Genomic DNA, 23866 nt, shown 5'->3' with positions numbered 1-23866 from the left:
CATTTAAGTTAGTTTTCAAAAAGTATGACTGAGGCAGAAGCTTCTAGGAGTTTGAGTTCAGGAGGTCAGTCCTGAGTTCAGGGCCAGTGACAAAATGGGCAATAGGAAGTGTTTTAAAATTGATAAATCTAGAAGTAGCTGTAGAGCATATTATTTTAAAAATAAGAATTACCACAAAACAATTAAAAATGGTTGCCTCTAGGGGTGAGGAGGGGACTGTTTTTCAGTAATTTTTGGTCGATTTTTTCCAAGTGACATGCATGTTTATAGGTCAGAACATTTCAATGACTTGCAAAGGAAAAATGACTGGTGTAGGGAAAAATGTAAACAGTTTCCTACAACTAACAATGCTCAAGTCCATCTGACAGAAGACAATTCACTCCGCCCTTAGGCAAACTACACTTTTAAACACCAATTTTAAAAGTGTGAAAATTACATAAGGAAATGATACAACCTATAGTATCACTACAGTTTTAAGTCAAATGCTAATCATTAGGAGAGGAGGAAAAAGGTGAAGGGTGGCAAAATATGCCGCTCCAAGACATGCTTACTTCGGCATAACGACAGTTGCGATCTAAAGACACAGAAAAAAAAACAGGTACAAGAAGGGCACTTTGACTCTGCCCTTTTTCTTTCTGAAAACAAGCTAATACTCGTCCTCCCCATTCTGAAGATGTCCTCCCTCAACCAGAAGGAAAGTACCATCCTCATTCAAGGGCAGGATGTTGAGACTGAGAGAATTCTATACAAAACCTTTTTTCTTGGCTTCCTCACATAACTTATCTGCTTTTCCACAGCTGCCTCTCTTTGTTCAACCCAGTATCAAAGCCTTTAGGTTATGCCACGTCTTTGGGTCATCTCCTTATGAGGGCTTCTGTGCCACCGAAAACTTGTATTAAATAAAGGTTTCTTTCCTGTTCGTCCGTCTTGTGTCAACTTAATTCTCAGGCCCAGCCAAAAACCCAAAGGGGAAGGTAACATTTTTCCTGCCCTGCAGAGGCAAACCCTAGATACATGTTTATTCCATTAATGCATAGCAAACAACCTTAGTTGTTTACATCCCTATTTTCTGTTGTATGAAAACTAGAAGCTTGGTGTTAGAACAGAGTGATATGCTTGGTACGCAATAGTATGTTGCTCCTGGATAAAACTTATCCTTTGGCTTATTTTTCAGACTAAACTGCTATTTCCCAGTGCAGCCTATAGTCGATGTTACGAGGAACTATGATGAAAAAGATGTTCCCTGTTCAATCATGTTTTAGGAATGTTTGGTTTCTTTATTGTAGATCTTCTCAGAACCATCATTATGTTAATGTAATGGTGATTCTCCAGGAGAAGGATATTCCTCCATGCCTCAAATGGTGAGGCGCTTTAAAATGTTTGTTAAATTTTAAAAGGAAGACAAAATTTAAAAAAAAAACACAATGTTTTTTTGATGGTAAACATCCATTACAGAAGGGATTAGGAGGCAGCTATTAGTAGGTTTAGGGTAATCTTGAAATCTGAAAATCTAAAATTTCCTCCGTAACTTAAAATCTTTCCCAGGACTGATATCTTTTAAGGTCTTCTGGTTATGTGGCAGCATTTGTGAGGTAAAGTTTGTAGTTTAACTTTTTTTTTTTTAAAGTAATCTCTACATCCAACGTGGGGTTCAAACTCATGACCCCGAGGATCAAGAGTCACATGCTCTACTAACTGAGCCAGCCAGGTGCCCTGATACACTGAAGGTGTTATGGTGGTTTTTCTAAAAGAGAAATTTATTCTGTTAAAATCAAATTTAACAAAACTTTTTTAAAAGAGACATTGGGTGCTAAAAGAGATTTCTGAATGTCAATTTATTTTTGTGTTTTTCAAGTCAAGATTATATGAACTATGTATGAACTACCCAGTTTTTAGATAGCAGAATAAAAAGAACAAGCAAAGGTTGTACAGGATATCTGATTCTTTTTAATCTGAACAGAAAATAAGTAAGTATACAAGTTTGCCAAAGAGAGTGGTAAAAACTGAAAGTTATGTATTATGGAATCAGTACATCAAGTTTTACTTTGGTAGCCGGTGATTCTCATAGTTAATTCTGCAAAAAACCAAAATCGGTTATACAGAAATAAGAATATAAAACGCCCCTTTCTAAACCCTAGTTTGATAAAACTGATTTCATATCTAGCTTATTGATAATATTCAGTTTCAGTTTTCCCTGTGCAAATAATACAAGTCATTAATGTGGTTTGGTGAGCTGAAATCAATTTCTCTTAGGATAGTTCAACATAATAACCCAAATATAAAAAAGCTATTCAAGATTCACAGAGATAAACCAGTGCCTAAGAAACATAATTCACCCATGTGCATAATCATTTATAACATATTTCTCCAACATAAAATCACGGTCAAAGACAGTGATAACATTGCATACTCAGTGCATTACTTCCTGTAGTGCATTCCTATGGCTCATCCGGAGTTTAATGCCGTGTAACCACCATACTTCTAATGAATGGGTTTCTACCATACACAAATCCATCCGATTCTTTTTAAAAATCTAACACTCTTAAAGACCTTGAGCTTGATATATAAGGTCTTTGTGTTTTAATATCCCAAACATTGGGAAGATCAGGTGTGAAACATAGTAACCACCCCTTGTAAGCAAGACTGCACATAAATTTTTGTTATATCACCACAAAGAACCCTCAAAACAACTCAATACTGCAGATTGAGAGGGGCACATTTATGATTTAGCCAAAGAAAATTCAAATGGCTTTCCTGGAGTCAAATGTACCCCAAGACACATATACAAGGAATGAGTGTAGTGGTGGCAGCTAAAGAAATCTGCCACCGTGTAATAAATGCTATTATGCATTGATGTTGTACATTTTGATAATACACTGATTTGTTTCCCACTATCATGGAGCACAAGAAAATGAAACTCAAAACTATCTTGTTAGAACAGGATAAATGATGACCCCAGTTTTTAATAGGGTTCTTCACTGAAGGAAAAGATAGAGCCATCAAAGTCAAATTAGCTGACTTCAAATGGTTTACATCCCAGGATGAATCAGGTTACACTGATTTAAGCCCAATTTAATTTAGGCAGGTTTTTAACCACAAGAATAAGGACATTCTTAGTACATATTAATAATTAAACCAACATATACACAGTTAGCAATCTCCTATATAATATTAATTGTAACAACTTGTTCTCAATCATTTCATAGCTAATTTGTTGCTTTGTTTAAAAACAAACAAGCTCAACTTTATTTTACAATGTACTGTATATTTCTAAGTGTGTTCTGTAACGAATTCATTGAAGCAGTACAGCTCTCTGGATTCTAAGAGCCAAACTCAACTGTATCTTCTGTTATCTGTTTGAATTCATAATTGCCTCTCCCATCCATATGCAGGTAGTACTGTAGGAAAGAAGCAGGGGAGAAAAATCAATGACTAAGAGAATTTCCTTTTTGTCAGCAATTTATGTAGAGGTTATTATGCAAGAGTACGATTGGGAATTACTTTAAGCTTTACTAAAACCGTCAAAAGTTTTATACACAGAAAGGTAATAAGACTAAATGAAGACGTCTTATCTTTTTTAAAAACAGCAACAATCTAATTCTGCTTGGAGTGGATATAGTACTTTCCTTTACGAGAACTAAAATACCAGAATTCCTTATTATCTTGAAGGAACCAAATGTATAAGCCTCCTACAAATCAGAATGCTTCTGTAACTCCACAAAAACAAGGATCTGATCTTGGTTGTGTAAAAACACACTGATCAACAGGGCAGTCTTGAATACTTCCTTTATCTGGTTTCCTGGATCAGGGTGGGACCTCTAACTTAAGGCTTTTGTTAGTTCTTGGTCTTAGCAGAGGAGGAAAAGAGCTATACAGGGTTCCCATACACCCTATCCACTGAAGACACTTAGGACGGCAGTTACAAAGGCTTCTGTTTTATTTAGTGGCTTTTTATTTACAAAAAGGACTCGTTTTTCCGTCTTCTATGTTGTTATTTCTTAGCTATTGTGGCCTCTGACATCGTAACGTGTCACCCCTCCTTCACATAATCACTTCTTGATGTTTTGCTTGTGTGCACCACCAGAAAAAGAGGGGAAATCAAGCCCAAGTCCTCTCACGGCCCTCTGGCTGTAATGTTTATGAACCCCTGAGAAAACACAAAGGCCTGGACATTTTTTAAACTGCTTTGTTATTCACTTTCTCACTTCATTCATGAAAAAATGGTCAAATTATGTCATAAGATCATAAAAAGAATCTTTAAAAGTCAAGCAGCTATACAGAATTCCATTATTTTTCACAAAACACTTCCATAGAGGCTATCCCTCTGATCCTCATGGTAATCTAGGAGACAGGAAGGCAAGGATAAGAAACTTTATTGATGAAGGAAGCAACTGATGCCAGAAACAGTGGTGCTTAAACCCAGGTTTTCTGACTTTAAATCCCATGCTCTTCATTTGATCATTTGTACACGATCACATAAACCATAAGGTTCTTGGGGGTAAAGACAGTACTGTGTATCCCTCAAGGACATTTATGTAGCCCAGTACTTGGTGAAAACGCTGCTCCATGAGGTATGTATTTTAAGGCACAAGGTACACTATACCATTGTTCTAATTTTTCTCAAACCCGTTCTTCTACCTAAAATGTATCATTTAGGAAGAAAAAGAAGGAAGAAAGAGAAAAAGAAAGTAGGGAGGGAGAGAAAATGAATCAACAGGGTTTAGTTTGGGGTGTGATCACCTTACATCAAGAGCTGAAAAGAACTGCCACACCGAGAATGGCTCTGCTTAAGCACCAGAATAAATAGGGTATTGTACCAGTGCAAACCTCACGCAATCTCTGTGTAAATTATAGCGACTACTTAATGATTCTATTTTGTTACAGTGCAATGGTAAACATAGCCGACATTATTCAGTTTCCCCTTTAGAGCCATGATCTCACTAAAAATGTCCCTAAACCTTCTGCCATCTAATCCTCGAGACTCTTTCCCCTCCTGCCAATACTGGGTAGTGAGAAAAACTTTATTTAGCAATAGCTGTGATAAGGGTGTGTAAATTTTAGTCAGTTATTATACAACAGTCATTTATAAAAACAGAGAACCACAAGCGGTTTTCTAGTATCTCTCAAATACAATGAAGGCTTGTTTATATGTATTAGAACTTTCAAAACTGACAACTACAATAATATTTAAGAAAAACCGATTTTATTTTATATACCTGAAATAGAATCACCTTTTGTACTTCAAGGTATGTATTTAAAAGGGAACATACACCAAGAAATCTAAAAGCATATAACCACCTGAATGCACATATTTAAATAAGATAAAATTCCCCTATACCATTCAATGTTAAGAAATACAAACCTCATGGTGTTTCCAAAGAGACTTTCTATGTGACACAGTAAAGAGGGTGATGCCGACCTAATAGAAAGAAAATGATTTAGGTTTACATCAATAACACAGAATCACAAATTAAAGTAGTATATATTTTTAAGCTATTAAAATGACTGTCTTCAGAAGCTATAGTTAAAAATCAATGTGAAAGAGAAAAAATTACAACGGACGCCGATGTTCAAGGTAACGCAAAGTACTGACCATTGGCCACATAACAAAAACAAACAGGTATCAATAAAGTCTTTAAAAATAAAAAAACAACAGGTACTAGCATTAAGTATACTATTTTGTATGGAGCATAAAATATACATCCCAACACATTTCCTATTTTACTGCGAAAAATATATGAAAAGGGTACAAGAACAGTTAAAATAGCAAAAGGTCAAAATCAGGAAAATTAAATCTATAATATAGTGTTGTCTACAGTACATCTGTTTTTCAAATACAGGATCATAATCCTTTATTGGAACCCCTGTTTTGGAATAGGTCTTGGAATTCAGATTTTGGAAAAGTAGTAGTATCATCACCGGAGGGTTCTGGGAAAGAATTCTGTAATTAAACACATGAATGTTTCTGTGGCAGCATGTAAGAACACTGACATTGAGACGTCTAAGAGTTTAAATATCTTTTGTTAGTTCAGGCAAGGTTTGGCTACCCAGCTGAGCTTGCTGCAAAATAATGAAAAATCTTGTGGTTTTAAAAGGTTATTGGTTTTCATTTTTTTATTTTGTTTTTAATTTTTTTTGAGAGAGAAGGAGCAAGAGAGCAGAGCAAGCGTGAGCATGAGTGGGGGAGAGGTAGAAGGGGAGGGAGAGAGGGAGGGAAGGAGAGAGGGAGTGAGGGAGAGAGAGAGAGAACGAGAGCAAGAGAGAGAGAATATCTTAAGCAGGCTCCACATCCAGCTCGGAGACCAACATGGGAGCGGGGCGGGGGGAGGCTCAATCCCACGACCCTGGGATCATGACCTGAGCTAAAATCAAGAGTCAGACGCTTAACCAACTGAGCCACCCAGGCGCCCCAAAAAGCTTATTGGTTTTTAAACTGTATATAAAGATTTAGACTGTAATAAAGATTAAAAACAAAACACTAATCAATATAACTACAGATGCTTTGGATCAGTAGTTCTCAACTGGGGACGGGAGGATTTTTATCCCTTAGAGGACACTTGGCAATGTCGTGGAGACATTCTTGATTGTCACAACTGAGAGAGCTACTGGCATCTAATGAATGGAGGTCAGAGATGCTGCCAAATATCCTATAACGCAAAGGAGAGCCCCCCACAACTAAGGATTATCCAGCCCAAAACGTCAGAAGAGTGGTGACTGAGAAACTCTGCTCTAGATCATAGTTTCCTAAAATGGATCTCTCAAGGCTGACAGAGGTAAATGCCAGAATATCCAGAAAATTCCATCATGAGTTCTAATTTTATTTTCATTTTGATAATTTTTTAAAAATTAGTCTAAGTACATTCCGGATCATTTCGACATGAGATTTAAGTGCCCAAGTCTGGATTTATACTTCTGCTGGTACCAAGTGATTACTTAAAGTGACAGCACTTAAAGCTTTTAATGTGCCGTGACTTTGGATGTCACGTGGAAAGGTTCTCAAATTGGTCAGAAACTGCATGACAAAATAAGTTACTAATAAAATACATTTCAGTGGTACAACATTTATTTAATCTTTGAGAGCTCACTTCAGAAATTATTTATTCTTATGATTCCACAATAATTGGATCAGATCTCAACTTAATGAAAGCATTCTTTTTGTTAGAATTGCTGAAGATACATAAACAAAATTCAAAATATAAGATCTGGACCTCAGACTGTATCTTTCCATAATTAAATCCTAAACCAGTGGTTTGGTTTCAGCAAAACAGTATTTAGAGGTCTCTTTAATGTTACCAAATTGAAACTCTGTTTTGTCTGTACTTAATTTGTGAATTTACTAGTTTTGTGGCTGTAAATCAGCTCTAAGTTCAAGGGGCTCATACTTGATTTCATACTTATACATATTCAATTGCTGTTACAGTAGTTTAAGTTAAATTATCAACTGGGAGTCCCATAAAAATTTTTTTCTTTTAAATGGAATCTATGCTTTATAGGAGAATCACATCTTATGTGGGGACTCACAGCCTACAACTAGATGTAAGGGGAAGTCGCATGGTCAAAACTACCAGCCTCTAAATCATTGATCAAATGGACTATACCTATAAATACCTCCAATACCTATAAATCTGAAAGTTTATATGAACAAATACATAGAGAAATTATAAATGACTGAAACGGATTCAAGAATAGAAAACAAACCATTACAGAAATAAAATCAGTAATGAAAATCTTCCTACAAAGATGAATGTAGCACATGCATTCCTTTGTCATCATGCCAATGCTTCTCAAACCTTAATGTGCATTTGAGAATTTTGTTAAAATGTGGACTCTGACTTGGTAGGGCCAGAGAGTCTGCATCCTAACAAGTTCCCAGGAGATGCTGCTGCTGCTAGTACCAACACTGATGGGTAGGAATTCACACTGTAAATATGCGATATGACCTTTTATATATACTATAAACCCCCAAAGAACAGCTACAAGTTGTTAAAAGACTCCTGTACTTCGTTGACTTACTCAATGCTGCGAATGGTTAGGATATACTGCTAGTAACCACTCAATAGTTACTTAAAGAAAGGGCTACCAAAAGAAACTTTGGTAAGAAAGTTGGAAGTGAGTTTAAATATACTATTTGTTTCACATCTAAGATACGGCTAAAGAATTATATACAGAAATCATTTACAATTCTTTTTCTTTTATTCATATCTACTAATTATCATTTGAAATCTTTATTACAGTGGATACATCCTTCTTTGATAGTAATTTCGTTACTTAATAACTTGAAATCTTCTCTTTGGACAGATATTTCGCTGGACACAGAGTACACAGAGAAGAATGACACAAACCCTAAAACTGAGAACCTAAAGTGCTTACCTTTCGACAATGACTGTAAATGTAGCCTTCCACATCCACACTCACAGCACTTGTGCATTCGTCCAAAATGGCAAACTGGGGTTTATGATAAAATAACCTTGCCATCTGAAGCACAGAAAGAAATATTTTGTGTAATCACAACATGCAAAAACTAGTAAGCTCAACTAGATTTACACTTAGTCTTGTAAAAGAAGTGCAAAAATTATTTTAACTCAAAAAATGTTTTCCCAAAACAGAAACAATATCAAAAAACCTGTGTTTACTGTCTTCCCAAACAAAGGGGAAAATGTAACACATGGGAAATACTGTTAAGAGTTCATCAAAACATTTAAACTGTGATGTGAAATGAAGTTGAGTTTTAAACTATCAGAGACAGTTCTCTAAACAAGATTAGAGGGTATATATTGTAACCAAATCTTGGAATTCAGACTCTAGATGGCTCAAGTGCAAATAGTGTTTACTTCTAAATATTCTGTTACCTTAGTCATGGCAATTGATATTAAGCTGCCAATTACTATTTCCACCAATTATTTTTGAGTGCCCCCGTTTTATATCCCTGAGGTCAGTACTAGGTGTGCTCATTTTTTAAAGGCTCTGCAAATTTTGTAAGTAAAAATTAACATCAAGATCGTTACAGCTTCCATTTCTTTGATTGGCAAAAATGCTGAACATGTGCTCATTTATTTTCCATACGTATTTTATTTTCTGGGAATTATTTACCCTGATCCTTTGTCTAACAGATATTCCAGCTGGTCATCAGCCCCCAACAACGATCGCCATGTTGCAAGACCAATGGACACTTTTCCATCCTTACCCAATTTATCTTCTCTGCTACATGCAACTCAGATGACCACTTCCTCCTTCTTGAGAAAGTAACAGTGAAACCATAGTCTTAACGTTTCTTCTCACTTCTTAGGCTGCTTCCTCAGTTTCTTTTCCAGCATTTTCTTTTCTGCTGGACCACTAAATGTTGGGGTTCCTCAGGGCCAATTCCTAAGTCCTCTCCTCTTTTTCCTACATTGTCTGAGTGATCTCATTGAATCTCATTATCTCAAGTATTATTTACATTTGTAAACTCTCAATATGTATCTCTTGCCCATCCTTCTCTTCTAATCACGAGACTGATATATAAATATTCCTCTTTGATATTTCTACTTAGTTATCTGATTTTCCCCTTAAAATCCATTCATGTACTCTACCCCCATCTTAAACATTTCAGCAAATCACACTATCAAACAGCTGCTCAGCCTAGAAGGCCATGAGTCCTCCTTGATCTTTCCCTTCTTCTCCTTCCTTCCACATTCCTACCCCTCATTTTTTTTAGTCCATTCGAGTAAGTCCTTCAGTCTTTTGTAGTCCATTCACTTTACTGCATCTCCAAAATCATGCCCTCAGCCCAGAATACAATCCTCTCCTGCCTAGAGGACCACAAATGGCCTAGTTCCTCTTTCACTCCTCTCCAATCCATTTTCCCTGTAACTAGAAGGATTCTTCAGAAATGTAAATCCAAGAATTTCACTCTTCTGCTTAAACCCCTTCAACAACTTCTCACTTCACTAAGAACAAAACCCAAACTCCTTAGCATGGCCCACAGACCCTGCATAATCGGATTCCTACTTACTTTCTAACCTCCACATTCTGGCCAAGGTATGACCAGGATACAAGGTGTCTAAGGCCAGAGAGGCTCAGCACATGTCATTTTTCTTATGTCTCAAACACCGCACCGCACTCTGCTTCTCGCATCTTTGGAATTTCTGTTTAGACCACCTCCTCAAACCTACCCTGACCCCTGTCCCACAATCTAAGCGGGTCACTCCTTAACATCTCTGCAGTGCTTCATAGGTTTTGAACTGTGTGTTGTCTTGTTTCTTTGTCTACTCCTCGAGGCTAGTATATTTGCATAAGCAGAGATTATTTTAATCACTACTGTACACTCGATATTTGCATGAAGGAAACATTTAAATATTTGATAAATTAATGGCCAGAACATAAGCAGCTCTCTTGGGGTTTGTATCTATTTGATGAGGTGAGGAAGGGGAAGCATTAAGTATAGACTATGAAGAAGTTCAGCTGTGCAGAGAATGAAAGGTACAGACGACAGAGGTTAAGTCTGAGTTTGCCTTTTAGATCAGGGAGACCTGGAATGTCTTTCTGAAAGAGAAGGACCAGAAGAGATTGAATACAGGGTGTGTGTCTGCACATGTGCATAACCGAAGGAAAGAATACGATAAAGTCAGAGGAGAGAGGGTCCAAAAACATGGAGACACTGAGCTTTTCTCAAGAGGAAGGATGACATAGCCTCCAGACAGAACGAGGGAGGTCAGGGCAGCCTAGTGCAAGCTCAATGAAGAGGATTGGTTATCTAAAGGCATTCCACAAATGCCCCTCCTCTGTGTCCCCATGGAAGTCTCTGCATACCTACCTCACCACACCCAGCACATCGTGTAAAGATTTTCTCACGTGTCTCTCTCCCACTCCGCCATCAGTACTTGATCCCACAGTATGAGATGGTGACGTGAATAAGTCCATGACCCCTGCAGCTGTACTGCCACCTGAGCTAGACACGCCACCGCCTACGCCTCAGTGGTCACTTTCACCCCCAGCCTTGTGTGGCAGCACACTTCACTGTGCTATAGCTCACCTTCCTCCAAACACGGGGTGCTCCGCAGTTCCTGCCCCAGGGGACTTGTGAGAATTGAATGGAGAGGGCTTAGCCTACCGCCTATCATCTATTAAGCACTCAATAAAAATGAGCTGTCATCTCACTGACATAACAGCTTCTCTTTCTCCTCTGAGGAGAAGTTGAGCTGTTCTGCAGAGAGACATGGAGTAGGCAATGGGGTAGAAAGCCTGAGATTGGTACTTTATAAATGATACTCATGGAAAATAAGAGAGAGGGGCAAAAGTAAGTAAATGATCGCCCGACCATGCTGTGAGCCCCTGGAAGACTGGAAGCCATGAAAGCGTGGCGGTACCAACCCCCGTCACTCTGATCTTTCAGCTGCGCTCAGGAGCCTATGTACACAAACGCCAACGCAAACAACTGCTCTTGGGCTGAGGTTGAGGTAATAAGAGGAAACAAAAAGTGGGAAAGGAAGTTAAAGGGAAGGGATCATTTGTTCATTCCTTTAAGAAATACTACCTGAGTACCTTCTATGTGCCAGGACCTGGATTATTAAGTTTGTACTGGACAGAAAGGAGGCAGAGTCAGAAGGAGACTTATCAATCATAAGAAAAGGGAGGGGTCAATATTCAAAATATCAGGGTATCTGAAGCAAGGAGACAGTTGCCAATTAGGTAAAAGAAAAAGAATTGCAAAAATGGATTTAAAAAACACTAAAAACTTTATGACAATGGTATCTCTGGTAAGGGGGGTTTTGGCCCTTCTTTATACTTTTAAAAATATTCCAACTTTTCTATCATACATACTTTTTCATAATTAAAAATAAAACTTTACTAAATAGGAAGAACAAGAATAGAGGAGTAGGAAAGATAACTATCAATCAGAGAAGTAAGATATTGCAACTTACGATACTGGGTAGAGCAACCCTGGCTGGTAATGGCTGGGCCCAAACAAGTGCAGGGGAGGTAAGGAAGATGTTACTTGAGACTGTGACAGACAGTGAGAGAAGGGAACTGGACAGACAGTCCACTTGGACACTGGAGGCTGTATCACATATTGGTCAAGAGCAAGAATTCTGGGGGCGCCTGGGAGGCTCAGTCAGTTAAGCATCTGACTTCAGCTCAGGTCATGATCTCACAGTTCATAGGTTTCAGCCCCATATCAGGCTCCACGAGGACAGTGTGGAGCCTGCTTGGGATTCTTTCTCTGCCCCGCTCCCACTCTCTCTCTCAAAAATAAATGAATAAACTTTAAAAAAAAAAAAAAAAAAAAGAGCAAGAATTCTGGTGTCAGACCCACCTGCACTTGAATCTCTGTTCTGCCACTCAGTAGCCTGCAAGGCTTTCCCTTGTCTGTACCTTAACTGACAGGGTTGTCAGGAGAGTTAGATAGAGTTTGCCATGCAAAACCAATCCTTCCCTCGTGTTATCCCAGTGCACCTTCCTTACAGCTGTAACTGAAGACTGCCTTGTGTGTGAGATAGCTGAGAATATCTGTATCTCCTCACTCAATTATCAAGGGCAGGCACCTATCTCAGTGCCTGCACAGAGTAGATTCCCAGCTAATAGTGAACTCTGTGAAAATTATACCATAATTAAGGTTTTTTTCACTAAGATCATGGAATAATAATCTCATTTCCCTACATTTATACTGACATTTTTCAAGGAACTTTTAGAAATGTGTTCACCAGACCTCCCTTTATTCAAAGGTATTACTCCATTCCCTCAAATTTAAATGTGACTTTCCTTACCCAAAAGTTCTTTTGGTTCATCTGTTTATACCAACCATCACTCTTACAGATTCACTGTTTGGGGTGGTTAGACCTTTCAAGCTTATTACTCCTAAAAAATTATAATTTTTATAACTTATAAAAATTATGTCCTCTCTTCCCTCAATTGTTTACTTTGAAAATTTTCAAGCCTACCCAAAACTGTAGGAACAGTAAAGTGACCACACAAAAACTCTTCGCCCAACTTCACCAACATCAACATCTGTTGCATTAGCCTTCTCTCTCTCCCCACAAACCTTTTGAAGGTAGCAAAGCAATATGCTCGGTTTTAAATTTCACAGTCAGTTCTGCAAACACTGGTCTACACAGAACACACCTGCCAATGGCTTGGTCATGCAGCCCTGTCATGGGTAAGCTCCTCCATTTCCCAACCAACTCTAGAGTGGCTCATCTGGTTTTATTTTATTTTTTAATTTTTTTTTCTAACATTTATTTATTTTTGAGACAGAGAGACAGAGCATGAATGGGGGAGGGTCAGAGAGAGAGGGAGACACAGAATCTGAAACAGGCTCCAGGCTCTGAACTGTCAGCACAGAGCCCGACGCAGGGCTCGAACTCACAGACTGTGAGATCATGACCTGAGGCGAAGTCCGACGCTTAGCCGACTGAGCCACCCAGGCGCTCCAGAGTGGCTCATCTGGTTTTACAGGGCTCCTTCTTTGGTCCTTGTCCTCTCCCTAACATATTCTCTCACTCCTCCAGACCTTGAACGTCCTATCTTCAAAGAAGAACTATCCCTTCTGTACCCTACACATAGAGTTCTTAGTTCAGCACATTTATTTTTCTTTCTCTGGATTTATACTGTGTCCATTTGTGAATCTTGGACATCTTCTTTGAAGTCATGGTAACAAGAATTTAAATTTGCTCTACTGACTTGCAGTTATTTCTATAGTCATCTACTAAATTGATTCCAGAAACCCCAATCACTTCAAATTCTCACTCCTACCACCCAATTTCCATTTTGAGTGTGGCTGACATCTCTTTTCTTTTGTTTATGACTCATTCTTCACTCTATCAATTAATCTTATGCTATAGCACTAGCCAGACAAATCACTATTAAGTTCATATAGAATGGGTATGTTTTGAGAAAAATAATATGCAGTATCAGGGAATAGGAGGCAACAGAAAAGGGAGAATAGAATCTAAAGATAATGAGTAAGCAATTCAGCAATAAGCCATTTCTTTTACTGTTTTTCCTTAGCCACAGTTCTAATTTCCACAAGGTTAACACTGGAAAAAAAATTCCTCTGGATCTGTGCAAACTATGGTATGCAGGGTTAGAAAATGACTCTTTAAAACTTATCCCTCTTAACAGAGTACTCAAGGTATCACTCTTAATATGCAGTGTCCTGTAGTCAAGTTTGATCAGGAATAAGTTTAGACAATCACAAAATTAAAACAGTTCCTTGCAAACCCTTCTTCATATTAGGAAAATGTAAGAAATCTAAATAATTTTGGGTAGCAGATACTGAGCCCTGAAACCAGGACACACATAATGGTAGAGGGCAGGGCAGGAACCGAATAAAGTGGGAACAAAGTTAGAGTGGATGATTTCTACTACCTTCTGATATTTCAGAAAGAACAGCTTCAGTGAGAGGTCAACAGGAAAAAGATAGAAGACATCTTGGACTACCATATAACCCAGGATCAATGTGATGGAAAGTTTCCCCAACTTTAATTAATCCCCAATGAATTAATAGTAATATAATTAGAAAATTTATGGATTTTTCAGACTTCTAAATGTACATGCAAGTTATATATTTTCAAGCATTTCTATTATCATTTAAACTAATCCATTCAACAATACTTACTAAATAAAAGATTAAGATAAAACTGTGCGCCTTGATTAATCAAAATATTGGACTGTAAGAGTGACCCTAAGCAATCAGTTGCCCTGTCATGCAATGTAGTCCAAGAGTAACTTACCGCCATTCTTTGTTTCTCTCCACCACTGAGGACATCCATCCAATCCTGAACACTGTCCCAGCCTCCTTCACGTTCAAGGATATGACCCAACTGGACATTATCTAAGTATTCCTTTAGTACCTTTCAGCAAAATGATTAAAGATTAAATCACACTTAATGTAAACCAACATTCTCTAGCTTGCTTTATTTTTTAAACTAGAATCTCTGTAATTCTACTGCCAATATTACTTAAAGGGGCACATTTCACAAAAGAATGTGGCACAAAGATAGCCCTAAATCCTTTACTTCCTATCTATGCTAACTTTGACATTTGTGGTAGCTTAAAGAGAATAACACTATTGCATATAATTAAAAGATAAGGGCAATGAAAAAAAAAAAAGTAATAGTTTAAAGACAAGGTTAAATTCACCAAACCATATTTAAGCAAAGTAGTTAACATCTTACCTCAACCTGGAAAGTTATAATTAATGACAAGGTTTTAGAAGGCTTTTCAGGCTAGGATAAACTACCTGGCAGTTAAAATGCTTAACTGATTAAGATAAAGAATCTGATATGGAGGATTTCCAGTAGGTCTAGTCCATAAGCATTTCCTTACTAGGTCAGATATCCCCTTCCTTTTCTGATCTTCTCTTCCATCGGGATATATCACTTGGTCTCGAAGTGTTCCAAGGGTCATATAAGGTCTCTGATAGTGGCAGAGCAAAAATCATTATAAGTGAATTCTTTAAAAATAAATGAAAAGATCTTTAAATCAAAGATTACAAAATAAACAAGGTCTTACCTGAGGAACGTAGAATAACTTTCCTCTCTCAGGTTTAGTTAGACGTCCTCCAAAAAGAGGCCATAACTATAAAAGGAAAAGGAAGGGGGAGAGGAGCAATTATAAATTTCACCATGTAGTAGATTGTATGGCAAAAGAAGACTACAATATCTTGAGGCCAATTTGTACTTACTTCGCCAAGAACACGGAAAAGTGAGCTCTTCCCACAGCCATTTGGACCACAAATTAAAACATTGGCCCCGGATCGAACCTGAAAATCAGTCCATGAATTAATAGGGAATATATACTCAGTGAACATTTCTTTGGAGTCAATTTGTTCTTTGCTAACGATAAGCTTTCTAGTTTGTCTATAAATGTGATAATAGGTAGAAGCAGTGGAGGGTTTGGTTGACCTTTCATTTTTGTTTACTGTCAATATTTACTCACTTTTTTCATTTAAAAGTCAATGACTGCCGCTTATAAATTTTGAGAATTCTTGAAAACAAGTATGTGTGTATATGTTTTAAAAAAAAAAAGCAATCATACTATGTATGTTCTATATGTTATTATTTAATAATATATCACAAATATTCTAAGTCAGTATACTCAGATTCCTCCCATTCTATTTTTAAATGCCTACAGTGTATTCCATTCTAAGAATGCACCCTGATTTATTTAACTACCTCCTTTTTGTTAGGTCTTTTGCATTTTGCTTTGCTCTTTTAGATAATACTGCAATGAACTGGAATCAGTGAGTGAATTTATGCATTGGTGAGAAATGTTTCTATACAGATCAGATTCTCAGAAGTATATATGCATTATTAATATTTACAAGTGCCACCAAATCGCTCTGCAATGATGTAAAGTTAAATGAAAAAAACGTAATCAAGAGTGGTTAAGTTCTGAGCTTATGGTCTCATATAAGTGTTAATCAACCCTGTGAAGAATTAGAAACCTGGGTTAGAATTTCAGCTCACAACATTACAGAGCAATGTATCACAGCAGGAAAGGAGACAACAAAGGTATGGGTTACTCTAGCTGTGGAACCTGCCTTTGACAAATTTTTTTAACTGTTGAGGCCTTATGTTCTTATTACTTAATTGAATGAATACTTATAGAATGCTCAGTGTCAGGTTCTGCTTTAGGTAATGGAGCTACACTAATGAATAAAAAACAAAACAAACAAAACCTGCCCGTACCAGTTTACATTCTAGTGGGAGAGACATAAAATAAAGAATACACACAATAAATGAGTAAACTAAATAGTATCTTAGAAAATAAGTGCTATGGAAAAAAATATATACCAAGGTAAGGAAATTTGGAAGCAGTTAGGGGAGGTTACATTTTTAAGGTGGTCAGACCAGGACTCATTGGAAATGACAACTGGGCAACTTTGAAAGGAGTAAATTAGAGTTTATCTAGAGGAAGACTGCTCTAGCCTAACCCTACCCACAAAAAGCTGGTTCAAAGGCACTGAAGCAGGAATGTACGTATCCTTGTCAAAAAACAGAAAAGAGGTTGAGAAAACTGAGAGGGAGGAAGGAGTAGTAGGAAAAGAGCTGAGAGAAGTAAGAGGTTGGTGGAAAGCAGTGCAGGCAAATCCTACAGGGCACTGGGAGCCACTGAAAGGACTGCCTTTTACTCTGATGAAACACAGAGCCATCAGCATTAGCCACAACAGCCAAAGGTGGCAGCAACCCAGAAGGATGAAGGGATAAACAAAATGTAGACTATACGTACAATGGAATAGGATTCAGCCTTGAAAAGGAAGGACATTCTGACACGTGCTACAACATGGATGAAACTTCAAGAAATAAGCTAGACACAAAAGGACAACTGCTGTATGATTCCACTTATATGAGGTCCCTAGAATAGTCATATCCGTAAAGTAGAATAGTAGTTACCAGGGGTTGGGGAGAGTGGGAAATCAGGAATTATTGTTTAATGGGTCCAGAGTTTCTGTTGGTTACGATAAAAATTTGTGGAGATGGTTAGTGGTGATGGCTGCACAACACTGTAAATGAACTTAATGGCACTGAACTGTTTATAAAAAAAATGGTTAAAAGAGTCAATTTTACGTTATGTGCATTTTGCCACAATAAAAAAAATTAATGGTAGAAAGGGATAAATTGTACGTTATGTATATTTTACCACAGTAACAAAACAATGAGCTTCTTTTTAAAAATGGTTGAGAATGACTAGCCTACCACATAACTGATCTACAATAAAATACCACATCTTCTGTACTTCAGTGTTAGAGAATGAACTATACTGAATGATTTTTCCAGAAAAATGAACTATCCCATTTTCCGAGAAATTATTTTTAAAGAATCTTTTTGATGGACTTCCTAAGGAATTACCTATTACCTTTTCCTGTGAAACTGAATATAGTGAATATTTCTGATTATATATAGTAATTTTACTTTACTATAATGGTGATTCCTTAGGAGCTCCTAAAGTTCAGGGCTGTTAATTAAATGGTTCCCCACTACTACGCGTTGAGTCATATCAATCATATAGACCTTCTTCTGTTCCTAACTGTTCATTGTGGTTTTCACTGATATCCAATACTTCTCCACTCTATTTGGTGCAATATGCCAGGAAATCCAAAAACCAAATTTATAATGACATGTAAAAATAATAATAAGACTTACAGACATCTGTAAGCACTCTTTTATGCTCAAATGTCTTGGATTCAGCCATAACTTTACCCCCATGGCTTTTGGTAATGGTGGGCAAACTTCCGATTATGACTCAGTCATGATAAGCCAGCGATAATTTTTCCATGGTAAAGATTTATAAAAATATCCCCCCACCCCAGCTTAAATGAAGACTAAAACACAAGGGTAACTTTCACTTATGGCCTTTTATAGTTACGAAGTTCTTAATAACACTATAATTACTGAGGTTCCAGGATCGGTTTAAGGGGTCAACAAGTGCTCTGTACCACTATATTTTTACCAATAAAATATTCCCCCAGATATAAGACTTCATCAAAAACAGTTACACACATAAATATGATTTATTTAAGTAAAAAAGAGAATATACAAAAGTATGCTGCTTATGAAGATTCACAGGCTTCTTCAAACATTATAAATGTGCCTTACTAAAAAAGTAAAAATCTGAGTAACTTACAAAGTACTATTTTAATGCCTACATTATAATCCACAAGTCTTTAATCTCTGAGGGTCTCTTCAGTCTACATCTGAATGGATAAATACATCTGTGGTGGGGGAGTTTATAAAGGAATGAGGGATAAAATCCCCTATCCTAAAGAGGTATATATTATCTTGTCATTAGGTGAACCAAAAGACAAAATAATCATAAAGCATTAAACATTTATTTTTTGGTGGCCAAGTCTGTTTTATTATGCCTCTTTTCAGGAGAAAGGAATCCTTATTTTCATGTAAGCCAAATGGGTAGAAAATAACTAAAGGTTACAAAGAAGTAAAGGATGTTTGTTAAATAAAGGAAGGCTACATTAAGGAAAATGACAGAAATAAAGGAGAAAAAGCCAAGTCTAACTTAAAACACCTAACTCAGAGAGAGACAGAAGAGGAATATATTACACTAGGCCCAAAGAGCACAAGTCAAAGAAACAGTTTCCACTGGAAGAGAAAACAAAATAAGAATCAACAGGAGAGATCACAGGTCCTACAAAACATGGTCACAAAGTAAAACACAAGCAGGGGCATAACTAGGGACTCAAAAGACTTTCCAAGTGAAACCAAAATAAGAGCAAAAAGTAATGGTCTTTCTGAGACTATAGAAGTGAAGCTATAGGGACTAGCCAGAAGTTTATTAAGTCCAAACGCAGGGACTTTAAAAAGAAGGGCTTCAGGACTAAAAAGAGAGTGACACCTTTAGCATGATACCCATGTGACAAAGTAGGTAATACCTCAGACAATAATCGGGATCTTTTCTATTCCGTGTATCTGTACGTATAGATCCCAAATCCATTCTCACTATGCTTAATCAAGTATACATCTGTATTGTTGGTGTAATCTATTTCTGCATCAAGACAAAGTGAGGGAAAGTAGGAGAAAGGGCCAAGAGGATTCTTCACTGGAGAAATCCCATGGCCCTCCTTCACCCTGGTGTAACAAAAATGGGGTTCTGAGCTCTTCTTTATCCCTGAAATCAAGCCAGGTAGGTGGCTACCTACTATGCCAAGGGAGCACACCACAATGACTGGCACACCAAGAATTAAATGAGACACTTCTGGGATACTTGGGAGTCATTCATTATTTACCAATTACATTTACACTTTCCCTATGTATTCTTGTGTTTCCTGGCTTGAAAATAAATATGGTAGTATATAATACTCATTGTCAAATAAGTTCAAAGTACTTTGCATAGCTAACATTTTTCATTTTTATAGTTCCTTAAAAAGAAAGTGGGGATGTACTTAAAAAATATACATTACTAAGAGGAACAAAATCGAAAACTTGCTGAAGATTATAACAATTGCAAAACAAATCCAGTAATGATACTTATTTTATCAACTATCAGACATTTCTTTTTTATTATTATTTTAATGTTTATTTATTTTTGAGAGGGAGAGAGAGAGAAAGTGAGGGGCAGGGAGGGGCAGAGAGAGGGAGACACAGAATCTGAAGCAGGTTCCAGGCTCTGAGCTGACAGCTCAGAGCCCAATGCAGGGCTTGAACTCACAAACCATGAGATCGTGACCTGAGCCGCAGTCAGACACTTAACCGACTGAGCCACCCAGGGGCCCCAACTATCAGACATTTCTAAAGTGAAAGTAGTTGAAAAGACGCTCCACATAAAACAAATTATAGAAGGCCACTCATGTAGGCATGTGGAGAAGAATTCTAGAGCTGTGCTGTCCAATATTGTAGCCACTAGGTCAGTCACGTGTAGCTATTTAAGATCTAACTTATTAAAATTAAATTTTAAGTGTGGCTACTATATTGGACAAAGCAAACATGGAACATTTCCATCACTGCAGACGGTTCAATGGGACAGTGTTGTTCTAGAGAAATGATATCTAGACCTGGGGAGACAGCCTCCATGATAGGAATTTGTTACTAATCAACAAGATTTTCAGATCTGAACTATTCATAAAGTCGTAACAGACATATAACCTAATAGTTATAGTTCCTCAGGTCTGGGAATGTCTTATAAATCACAAAACTACGCATCTTTGCTTCTTCTTTTTAATAGCATCTGCTATATCCCCATTTGATTAACAGACCACACTGACTCAGCAGCACTATTCACTTGGCATGAGATGTTACTGCAGTGCTACTGTGCTGCTCTTCCATGTTTTCAGTTATAACAAATTCTCTATTTTGTTTGTATAGGTATAGACCCTCCTGCACAGTCAAAACAACACCATAGTTTTTTTTTAACTTAGAATAAAATTATATTGCATGTTTAAATATTCATTCCTCACCAGAGATTACAAGTAACTATACCTTCTATCGCTTTCTTGAGACAGACTTCATTTGCAAAAGATTTTTTCATAGTAATACAGGAAACTTTAAAGTTCTGACAATTAAGAAAAATAGATTTCTAAGTGTTTCAAAGACTTACTTTTTAAAACAATTTTGCGGATTCAGAGACTAAGACAAGCCTTACAGTTATTTTAAATATTCAGAAAACAGTTTTCCATTTCACATTCTGAATCTGATCTAAGCTTTTATACAATCATTTAAAAACTTACTTCAAAATTAAGGTCTCGAATCAAGATATCTCCATTTGGCGTTGCTAAAGGAACATGATCAAATCTACAGAGGAAATTGATAAAAAAAAAATTAAAATTTTACATTAAATACTAAGCAAATGCAGCTGAAAGAGAAAGGCTATTATGCAGTTAGCAAATGTTTATGGTGCTAAAGAACTTTTCAATACATACTTTATAATGTTATCAGCATTGAAGATCTCTCCAGCACCAGGTATCAAGGGAATGACTTGTGTTCCTTCTTCAATACCTTAAGTGGAAAATAAGTATTAAAGCACCACATTATGTCAGCCAAAATTTAAACTATATGGCCCAGTGCATTCATATTTACCCCTTTCCTGTTGGGAGACCATGGTGCGTTCATATTTGCCTTGATTTAAATCCTTTAGTACTTGCATTAATTCTGTAATCCGAGCAGTAAAACTAAAAAAAAACACACACACACAAAAAAGTCCTAATGAAAACTCCAAAGGCCATCATATCTCTATTATTTTTGTTATTTATTTGAGATGTAACGACATATGACATTGTGTAACTTCAAAACTTATTCAAACTGAACTCAAGTTTCCAAAATTATAATTTAGTTTAAATGAAATAACCTAAAAGAAGAAGTCTTATCATCAGAAAGTATGAGTGCTAATAGTGTATGCATGCTTTATTATGTTTCAGTAGGACAACAGGAACAGGATAAGGGTAGAGGTTTCATAGGATCCCCACCTCAACACATAGTTACTTCTTTTAACAGGTGAGACAAGAAAGTTGTATGCCACTAGAATTTTAAGGAAGTTTCTAGTAGATACTAGACTAGTAGACTAAGGACTAGTACTAGTGCATTCCTTAGACATAGGAAGTATGGACCAAGTTCCTGCTAGAATGAGCTACAATGCCAAGTATAGTTAGCTTCTCCGTCTGAGGAAGGCATTTATTACAAGTATGCCAAAATGCCTGCTACCTTCCTTTATAAACATGGACAAATACAGAAGATTCCTCTCTTTCCTACTTCAAAAGGGAGAAAAGATGAAGTGTTAATATTAGCTGGAAATCACTGTGGCAATAGAGAGAAATCAAAGCTAACGCCAAGACATTGAGGAAATAAAAATAACATGATGGTCAAAGAGAAAGCAATCTGCATCAAAGAATCAAAAGAGTGAAAATCAAGCAGAAACCTTCCAAAGGAACAGAAGCACCCCATCTACCATGAACCATAAAGACATGAGAAAAGTTATTAATAAGCAAGAAGAGTGTCCGCATTCTCAAGAGAAACAGACTCCTCATAGCAGTAGACAATCTTCTCTATCTTGCAATGAAGCCCTAAACTGCCATAGAAGATAAGGAAGAATAAAGAAGAAACATGCGGATGGGTCACAGGTCTGGGAAGGATCCGATGTGATCCAATTTCTTCAGAAGTACTTTTTACATGATGGTGTTTTTTACACCATACCAAGCCCTTTATATTAGAGCTTAAAATACTGAAATATTTAATTCCATTTTATGGTCTAAGAACAACTTCACCTAACAGTATGACCATATTTACAACTGCAGCCACAGACACCACGAAGTGACTTTTTACTTTTTACCCATTAAAATCAACTGCATCTGTGTTTATCCTTTGCTAGGTTGCCAGTAACAAGACCTATGGGGGAAAAAAGTACAGAGAAGGACAAAAAAGTTCAAATGCGAAAATTCTCTTCATTAACTTAATTTTCTGTAAATTAAGAAAAGATTGCCATGACTTAACATTTCCCAACTTATCGAATACTAGTGTCCGTAGAGCAGACAGCTTGAGAACCACTAACCTGGTTGAAGGCTCAAAACAGCTGTCTTAAGCAAACATGAAAAGTTTACTATCAGAGAAAAATCTTCTTTAAAGGTCCTAAATCAGCTTCCAGGAGTAGGAAACGGGACTTCGTTGCCCCTTATCTTAACCTCAACTGGGCATAATCATTAAGTATTACACAGTTTTAAAACTTCTCTGCAACTGTTTGTTCATCATTACTAATCTTACTTACCCGGCCAATCTCGTCATCTCACGGCCAGCCAAAACTATCCGACCCAGAGCTTGAGACATTCGCAAAAGCATTCTTCCACTTTGGTAGTAATCCTTAAAAAGAAATAAATATTGGTTTTCACTTATGTTTCTAAGACTAAAAATCAGCTTTTGTTTTTATATTGAAATTTTCCATTTATTATGACAACGGTTACTAATACTTTACCTCTAGAAGTTCTGAATGTGTACTCTTGACATGTCGAGGATGAGACAAATCTAGGAAAGGACGACTGACAACCAGGTAACCGACAACAGTGGCAAGATCTGACACAAAACAGTTAGGATTGAAACATTAATAACACTTCACTTTTTCCACAAATCTCATTCCACTATCCATTTTAAAGCATACTTACATTTGGCAATTATGCTATCAATGAAGCCCATAGAAAACCGAAACAAAATGAAATTATGTAGGTGCTCCACCTGGCAGAAGCAAAAACAAAAATATATGTATTTTGTACGTATATAAAAATATGAATCTACCCTAAAAATAAAAAAATTGTAAGATTTATTCCATGAATATTTAGAGTGCCTACGATCTCTGATTACACTGTACATCACATTGTCTTGAGCGCAGTGCTGATCACAGAGTAGATGCCACACAAATACTCTATGAAACCATTTTTATGCAAACAGAATGGAAA

At 36.9% G+C, this 23866-nt stretch overlaps 1 protein-coding gene across 2 annotated transcripts in view; it reads right to left on the bottom strand.

Annotated features, from left to right (window-relative positions):
• Nucleotides 1-1820: 1820 nt before the first annotated feature.
• ABCD3 (ATP binding cassette subfamily D member 3) overlaps nucleotides 1821-23866 on the bottom strand; it is a 74043-nt gene continuing 51997 nt past the window's right edge. For both annotated transcript variants that reach the window (XM_040471029.1, XM_040471031.1), the window contains 13 exons: nucleotides 23576-23645; nucleotides 23389-23486; nucleotides 23185-23276; nucleotides 21507-21598; nucleotides 21350-21425; nucleotides 21158-21221; nucleotides 15662-15739; nucleotides 15490-15555; nucleotides 15304-15393; nucleotides 14709-14828; nucleotides 8371-8475; nucleotides 5363-5419; nucleotides 1821-3398 (listed from right to left, as the gene is read on the bottom strand). In XM_040471029.1, the coding sequence (XP_040326963.1) occupies nucleotides 3321-3398; nucleotides 5363-5419; nucleotides 8371-8475; nucleotides 14709-14828; nucleotides 15304-15393; nucleotides 15490-15555; nucleotides 15662-15739; nucleotides 21158-21221; nucleotides 21350-21425; nucleotides 21507-21598; nucleotides 23185-23276; nucleotides 23389-23486; nucleotides 23576-23645 (1086 nt within the window). In that variant the 3' untranslated portion in view covers nucleotides 1821-3320. The remainder of the gene's footprint in view (nucleotides 3399-5362; nucleotides 5420-8370; nucleotides 8476-14708; nucleotides 14829-15303; nucleotides 15394-15489; nucleotides 15556-15661; nucleotides 15740-21157; nucleotides 21222-21349; nucleotides 21426-21506; nucleotides 21599-23184; nucleotides 23277-23388; nucleotides 23487-23575; nucleotides 23646-23866) is intronic.

The sequence above is a fragment of the Herpailurus yagouaroundi genome, unplaced genomic scaffold, assembly GCF_014898765.1.
Source record: "Herpailurus yagouaroundi ecotype Mexico unplaced genomic scaffold, PumYag 77, whole genome shotgun sequence".
NCBI classification, from domain to species: Eukaryota; Metazoa; Chordata; class Mammalia; order Carnivora; family Felidae; genus Herpailurus; species Herpailurus yagouaroundi.
The sequence above is the reverse complement of the archived record's forward strand: the minus strand, read 5'-3'. Positions and strand labels throughout refer to the sequence as shown.